The 8,243-nt window shown below is 36.1% G+C and overlaps 1 protein-coding gene across 1 annotated transcript; it reads right to left on the reverse strand.

The window, feature by feature from the left end:
- Positions 1–1,664: 1,664 nt before the first annotated feature.
- LOC110908338 lies at positions 1,665–7,154 on the reverse strand. The gene is made up of 8 exons (XM_022153263.2): positions 6,844–7,154; positions 5,271–5,378; positions 4,452–5,117; positions 4,078–4,157; positions 3,014–3,472; positions 2,823–2,909; positions 2,645–2,730; positions 1,665–2,092 (listed from the first exon to the last, which is right to left on the reverse strand). Exons 1-8 carry the CDS (start codon positions 6,848–6,850, stop codon positions 2,023–2,025), a joined length of 1,563 nt encoding a protein of 520 aa, XP_022008955.1. The 5' UTR covers positions 6,851–7,154; the 3' UTR covers positions 1,665–2,022.
- Between the last annotated feature and the right edge of the window lie 1,089 nt (positions 7,155–8,243).

Here is an 8,243-nt window from a genome sequence, read left to right on the forward strand (position 1 = left end):
CAGGGGTAGATATGTCATTTAGCTTGTTTTAAATATGGAAATAATTGTCATTCCATAACCACCCCACATTTCTTGTGACTCTCTCTCTCTCTCTCTCTCTCTCTCTCTCTCTCTCTCTCTCTCTCTCTCTCTCTGAACCGCCCAAGCCATACTGAACTTGGACGAAGAAGTTCAAAGGGGGATCCTAGCACTTGGCATTCCTCTTGATAACCTCTGTGAGAAAAAAACAGACGGTTATAAGAAGATTAACAAAAAAATTTGGTCCGTACCTTGCAAATTCAATTATGAATCAAGTCATCCAATCTTGGCGTTATGATGAAAACACAGACTTAGTGAGTGTTGTATGGAACAACGGGGAGCAGGAGGCCTACCCGATTGAAAACATCATGACCGAACAGAGACTTTGTCTTCTTACAGGAGTTATGCAACGCCACATGTTTGAACCCAGACATGACCATAAAATTGACGTTGTTGACGGACATGTTAGATCCCAAACGATAATTGAGATTAATAATGAAAACGCCAAATATTGAATATATGAACAACATTAAAAAAATAAAACACCATTTTCAAATATTACAAATATTGAATATATGAAGAACAACATCAAAAAAATAAAACGCCATTTTCAAATATTACTCTGTAGATCAGAATCCACGTTACACGCCATAGATTTCGAAAGCTTGGGGAGGAGGTAACAACTAACACGGAAATTTTCGGAATTTTGTTTGAAAAGAATTTAAAACGCCTTTTATTGGGCGGAAACTGCACAATGAAAATCGTACCTTGTATATCATTTAGCGCCCCTCTGCCACGTGTTCGGCCAAGATCCGTTCTCACTGTTTTCACACTTCCAATCGTTTTCTCCTGGTCCCGTTTCTCTCTCTCTCTCTCTCTCTCTCTCTCTCTCTCTCTCTCTATATATATATATATATATATATATATATATATAAATTTGAAAAATGTAAACTGTTAAAAAAGTATCAAATCAAAGAAGAAACCAGTTGCAAAACATATCTATTAGAAGATATATGTTGCACAAAGATTAGGGGTTGTTTGTTTACCTCTTAATGAGGCTCTTAATGGTTCAGACCTCTTACTGGTTCAGCACTTAATGGTTCAGACTGTTTGTTTCACGAGCAGACGTTTAAATGGTCCAGACATTTGCCTTTGAATGGTTAGAATTTATACAGAGTCTGAATGGTTAAGACCTCTAATTTGAATTGATCAGACATTTGCATCTGAACGGTTAAGCATTATACAGGCTCTTAATGGTTCAGACCTCTTATTGGTTCAACACTTAATGGTTCAGACCTCTTACAAGTTCAGCACTTAACCATTCAGATGTTGCCAAACAGCCCCTTACTATGAAATTAAAAAAAAAATAGCTATGTGTAAAAACTTGTAGCAAAAGTGATCGTTGATATATAAGTGTTCGCGTTATTCTTGTGTTTTTCTACTTGAAATTGGTGTTAAATCAGCCAAAATGTGTGTATATATAGGTACATACATTGTAAAAAGTACCATATGGATCGACAAATAAGTTATTATTTTCTAAGGAGTGCTCAAAAAGCATAATTGTGGGCACATCAAAGTGTCCTTGCTTTTTGACATGTCCATGTTCATGCTCCCATAATATGATATGCCTTTTCATCTTGTTTCAAAACCAGACCAAGCATTGCCACAATAATAAATGCTAAAATGTAGTCTATCCCATATCTTTAACACAACTTTTGGTACACCATGCAATATAAGTTGCACATAGCTTCATCTTTTTCTACTTTCATCAGCATGTTGACCGTTAAACAAAAAGGCTTCAAATGAACATCATGAAGTTATGTCCACATATAATATTAAACAATCAAGCTTCATAAGCATGGATTTGGACAAAACCCGATGATATATACATCTTCAAAAGGAAAAATCAAGCAGCTCGATAGATCAGTTTCAACTTCAAACCTCGGCCTCCCAGACCTTAAACTATTAAACAACTAGATATAACTTTCATGTCATGATAACTTCTCAATCACCTGAAGAAGTAGTTTCCGCAGTTTCATCATCACTAAAACTAGAGGTCATCTGCGCAGTTGACCTGAGAATGTACGTGATCGTGTCAGAAAATGCATAGAATCATATTTTTCAGTTTTATGAACTTGGAATGCCATATTGTAATAATATAGTCATTTAAATAATACTTAACAAGACGTCCTTTACTTCTTTATAAAACTTCTAGAAAGTCGACAGATAAGTATTTGTGGGTCCTACCTCACTCGCCCATTTTGTGACCTCATCTATGAATGGGCCGATTTGCCTTGTAGTTTTTTTTTAATCTCAAACGGGTAAAATAAAAACTTTAGCCAAAATGGTAAAGTGGGTCGAAAGGGTCAAATAGGTATATAAAGTCACCCTATGTCTATATTTAATGCATACAACCCCTTAATCATTTTATTCAAAGATTTAAGTTATTGTTGTAAATTACATAATCATAATCTAACACATTATTATTATTTGTAACTTTTTAAATTGGACAAAAGTATTTGTCCTATTGCGTGAAGTACCCCATGAATCTATTATCTTGATATCATAAAAATAACAAATAGTTGATAAATTAGTGAAAATGGTTGAATAAAGTTTAAGCACTAACCTTTTAGTCTTGTTGATTATAGGAGGAAAGTCAACCAACACCTCTTTCCTCGGATGCATGAACTCGCCCCTACTTCTCTTAGTAACCTTCATTGATAAAATACAAATTAATGATTTTCAAATCAGAATTTCGACTGCATAAATGCAATGAAGGACCGGTGCACACTGCAGCGACTCACCCTCATTTCATTTCCGGGACGAATTTTTGGAGAAACCAGTTTGGAGTATTCATCGATTCCTCTTCTTTCTCTATTAAATTCGACATCCTACACATAAGTCGCATACATGAACCATTTGTTAGAGCAATAACTTCTTTTCCACCTGTACAAAATGGCATAGAAGAAGAAGAAGAAGAATAAATAGTTTAGACCTTAGGTGCCTTTCTGGACAGCCCTCCGTCCTCAAGTTGAAGAACTTCACCACGCTTGAACGAGAAATCCGAAGTCAAAGGTTCAACACGGTCTCTATAATTAACCTTTGGAGGGGCGTTACGTATGTAACTCTCTGCTTTCTTACCATCGAAATTTTTTGCGTAGCCAGTTAGATGATGATTAGATAAAGAATCTGGTCGCCGAGTTACTCCTGGACCATGTTTTATTCTCGGCTGAAATTGGCGGTCATGGACAGACGTTTCTCCAGCAGAATCATCGTTTAATACCGCCATCTGCAAACTCCGATCAGATAGAGAATGTCTACTATGCCTAGAAATAGGAGGTGCTGACTTGTATTGACTTTTTTCGTATAACTTGGATGCATGTCTTATCTCTAAACCTGCTGATTCATCTAAATCCATGGGATCATAGCTCTTTGGATTGTATCTTTCGTGCATCTGAGAATAGACAATATAATATTCTAATGATAACATAATAATCCTGATATAACATTGTCTTGTATCTGGCTCATGAAAAGGGATAAATGTCAGATTTTACACAAATGGACGAGCCAAAAAGAAGCGACACATAAATGATCATGAGGTGGCGATTTCAACATGTTTACTTTATGTATGGGACGATCCGTGCTATGTTTTAGTCCAATGGGTCAAACAAGTAATACAAAAAATATAAGCATAAAAAAGGTGCCAAACAGGTCAGAATTCACCCAAAAGGTATATTTTAGATGCCTGAATAACTTTATTTGAAAGTCAGATCATTGTTGAAGTAATTGTCTGATTGTGTGGTACACTAAGTATTAAACATTGCACAAAAAGTGTTTTGGGCCAGCCCAAGAAGCTACCCATTTACCTGTTTGACCCATTACCTAACCGATGCCTCGGAGAAAATGTTCAATGCTTCTATATTGTACCATACAAGGCAATTAAATACCTATGCTCTTAACGTACATGTACCACCATTCTTTCTTAATAGCAGAAACAATAACCTGAATTTGCTCAAATGAAGTTCCTAAATTTCCCTAGAAAGTAGGACGAATGCATACCTTGCTTCCATTAGGAAGTTGGAAAGTTTTAGATCCCTCCAGTGGATGAAGTGCAGTGCGGTCTCCGACATAGTAGGGTTCTGTAAGCATAACAGCAAGTCATACATAACGGAAAACATAGTATACATTATTATTATTATTATTATTTTTATGAGTAAAAAATCACCAGGACATGCACTTTATCCAAAAACAATGTGGTAATATGACCTCAGAAGCCAAACTAGGACTACTTTAAATAACGGAAGACATATATTAACATATTAGAACCCGTAGAACAACGGTAGCAAGATGGACTCACAAGCAAGCAGTTATAACTGAATAAAGAACATAGAAGAATCATTAAAAAAAATAAAAATAATACTATTACGACTTACGGTTGACTGGAAGTTTGACCGGGTTCTCAAATGCACCAGGAGGAAGTGGGTCAAACTCAATACCAAGTGGTGGGCCATCCTCTTTATAATTCCTTCCCAATTGCCTTTTGACAGCTGTGATTGCCGCATTCTCTACCTGACCTTTCACCTTTAAATATCCTGATGGGCCGGCCCTGACCTTTACACTTTTTAAATCGTCGAGAGTTGGATATTTTGATGCTAATGTACCTAATCGGTCCACATTTTGATGATGGAAATTATCCTTTAACGGTGAGCTACTTCCCGAAGATGTGTCATCATCATCGTCGTCACCATCATGATCATCATCCTCCATGTTCATGATATTGTTATGTTGACTTCCATGGTCAAACGGAACTTCTACCGGTAGGCGTTCAGTTGTAAATCTTTTACTTTCAACTTCTTTTAAATCATAATGTTTGTTATCCCCTTGTTTAGTGCTGCCGCATGAATCTTGTCTGAGTCCACTGCCACGATCCTGTATGACACCACTTGACCGATCTTGTTTTCCGTGCAGGCCCACTTCATCATTTGGTAGTTTTTTGTCCTTTAATCTCCTGTGACAAAACCACCCAGAAACTTGTTTTTCCGTCAATCCTATTGACTCTGCAAGTTCTGCTTTCATTGCCTCGTTGGGATATTTATGTTCTGCAAAATAAAATAAAAAATAAAAAACAAGAAAGACTTCTTTAAGAATTTCTGGTTATAGCATTATTATATAGTATAAGCTAATATATTGTACGAAGAAATGCAGAAGCAAGGTGTATTTTATTCTCGTATAAAAAGTAAGAATAAGCATACCGTTATAGAAGTTCTCTAGGGCTGCAATTTGAGCTCGTGTCTTGACAATTCTCTTCGGTTTCTTCTCTTGAAGAGCTCTATTCTCATCTGTATGAACTTCTTGAGGTTCTACAGTATTAATCATGCTTATTGAGAAACAATAGACCAAATAAAGGACCATTCAGATAATTTATTTCCATAGTTTACCCTTTTGCTAGAACAAGCAAAAAGCTACTTTTATAGGGAGACGTGTCAACTTTTCATGGAGAGAGTGGGAAAGTTAGTTGACCATTATACTCATCAACTGTTAAAAATCACTATTAAAGTTCATTTAATCTATGGCAATTTTTAAAAAACGAGTCATTTATGGTGACAATTTTTAGATCATATGCTTAATACTGAAAAGTCCAAAATGTCAAATACAATGACGACCCAGGTGCCACATACTCTGAAATACGGATATGGAAGCATTCAAACGTATTATAAGCATGAGTTTGATATTATAAACACGTGTGACACGTCATATGAATAAAGCTTCGCTAACTAAATGTGGCCATAGATTAAATTTCATTTGCAAACCACACAATTGGCAAATTAGATACTACTTATGCTCCTCACAGTGTCAGTACAATAATAACCTATTCTGCATAGTTTCCAACAAATGTTTCTTTGACGTTTACCATTTAAAGGGGAAGATGGCTTGTTAAACATAAAACATTGTGCTTGGATGGAGTTTTGTATAACAAGGGCATTCATTTCAACCCACACAATACATCAACACCTAACTGTAAGCAATAGACTCCATGACCCTAAATTAATCACCTATTTTCAGACGAAATAGAGTATAACAGTTATGCTATATTTTATTTTATTTTATTTTATTTTCTTTCCAGCCTCCCATGCCAAATTTGATTAGGAAATTTAATAATTTTACGTGCCTAAGCTGACCACTACTCACTTACAATCTTCAAGTAACCAAAGATAGCCCCACGTTCAAGCAAGATAAATAGCTTGCTTTAAAAAAAGCGTGACATCGTTTAGGTCCCACAACCCAAGGGGCGAGGCGTTGCTCTATGTACAACTAAATAAGCTTTAATTACAACCAGAAGCTGTGTCCCTCTTACCCTTTTCACATATCAATCTCCTACAAACCCTAATTTGATCATATTTTGACCCAGAAGTACATGAGGCGCTTTCCTCGCCTCACGCATCAGCCACGCCTTTTTAAACCAAAATAAATAAAACACATTTTCTTGCCCTAATTACACAAACATAAATATATATTATCTGAAATGCACAAAAACACCCCCTTAATCCCAAATCAATATACATCAAAAGGATCTTTGAGATCAAACCTAGTATTATTCTAACAAAAACTGATCTGGACTTTGTTAAAAAAAATCATAAATTAACAACAATTTCTCATATGTATTGTCACATACATGCAGATAAATATTTTCAATGCAATAATAACTGTTTTCATATAAATTATAAGTTGAAAATAAGACCAAATCACAGAAATTCAACAACAAAAACTGAAAATCCACTTGAACTGATCTCGAATTAAACAAATAGGTCAAAAGTGTGTGCATACCTTCCATAGCTCTGAATTAGGGTTTTGTTCGCTAAGCAATCTCAATCCATCTTGCGTTATGTAGGGTGAAATTCAACGTTGTAAATTAAGAGAATGCAAGAGATTTGTGACGATGATTGTGGAGTTTTGAAGTGAATTTAGGGTTGTTTTGAAGCTAAATTGATGGAGAAACGTAATTGAAAAGAAATTTGGGGAGTTTGATTGTGAAGAAGAAGAGAATGAGAAGACAAAGGGGTAAAAGGAAAGACCAAAATCTTGTTGCCGATTGAATTGAAGCAAGTTTTTTGTTATTTTGCTTTATACGTCAACAAATGTATTGTCTTTTTCTTTGTTTATTTTAAGTGTTTTATTTGTTTTAACTTCTAAATTTAATGTACTTTTTATGTTTATAATAAATGTATAGGTTGATTAAGAAACACTAAAAAGTGAGGAAGGGTGAGAATAGTGGGAAACTGACTCAAACGAATTTCGACAGGACTCATTAAAGTGGTGTTTGAACCGGTTCGTCGAACCCTAATTAGGATCTCCTAATCCCTGAACCTTAAATATATTAGGGTTTGGCTTTTATAGTCTTATATTAGGGTATTGCTTTAGCGTTTAGTTTTAGGGCCAATAATGAGCATTTAAGGTTTAACTTTAAGCTTTAGGGTTTATAGTTTAGATTGTACGGTTTTGCTTAGGTTTTAGCCGATTGTTTAGCTTTAGGGTTTGGAATTTAGGCCTGGAGATCCGAATTAGGGTTCTGGTTCCAACGCCGCTAGGATGAGTCCAGTCGAAGCTCGTTTGAGTCGGGTCCCCACTTTTTTAGTGTTCCCCAATAAACCATCCCCTACACACCAATAACATAATTTTATTTTTGTGACCATATCATGTATACGTGTGATTTTAGATTTTAGTGTTACAAAGCATCTTTGTTCAATGAGATTTATTACATGAAGGGAAAGGGTGACTAAAGGGGTATGGTCCCAGAAACCCTGCGCCAGCGCAGAGGACCATGCCATCATTATACTCCGGGATCATCTAAAATGAGTCTTGCGCGCCTCGCGCATGCGATTTGAACAGACCTGAGAAGATTAATCCTTAACAACCATGCGTTGAAGCTTTGAGAAGACTAATATTCATTTAACACCCTTGTGGGGGCTCGCGCAAGGATACGGTTAAGCTTGAAGTTAGAACGACTAAAGTCTTCAGTCTCAAACATATTCGCACGCATGGAGAAATAAGGAAGTGAACAAAAGGAATCTTTTCTGTTGTAACAAACTGGACACGTGGCGACTGATCACAGGTTCACAGCTGTACATCTTCTAGAAGCATTAAATGATCATCGTGCAAGGCCTCATTCGGTTACAACCAAATGTGACGTAGCAGCATCCTGAGCACTCATCTAAAGTCACGGTGAT

Source organism: Helianthus annuus, chromosome 14, assembly GCF_002127325.2.
Source record: "Helianthus annuus cultivar XRQ/B chromosome 14, HanXRQr2.0-SUNRISE, whole genome shotgun sequence".
Taxonomy (NCBI): Eukaryota; Viridiplantae; Streptophyta; class Magnoliopsida; order Asterales; family Asteraceae; genus Helianthus; species Helianthus annuus.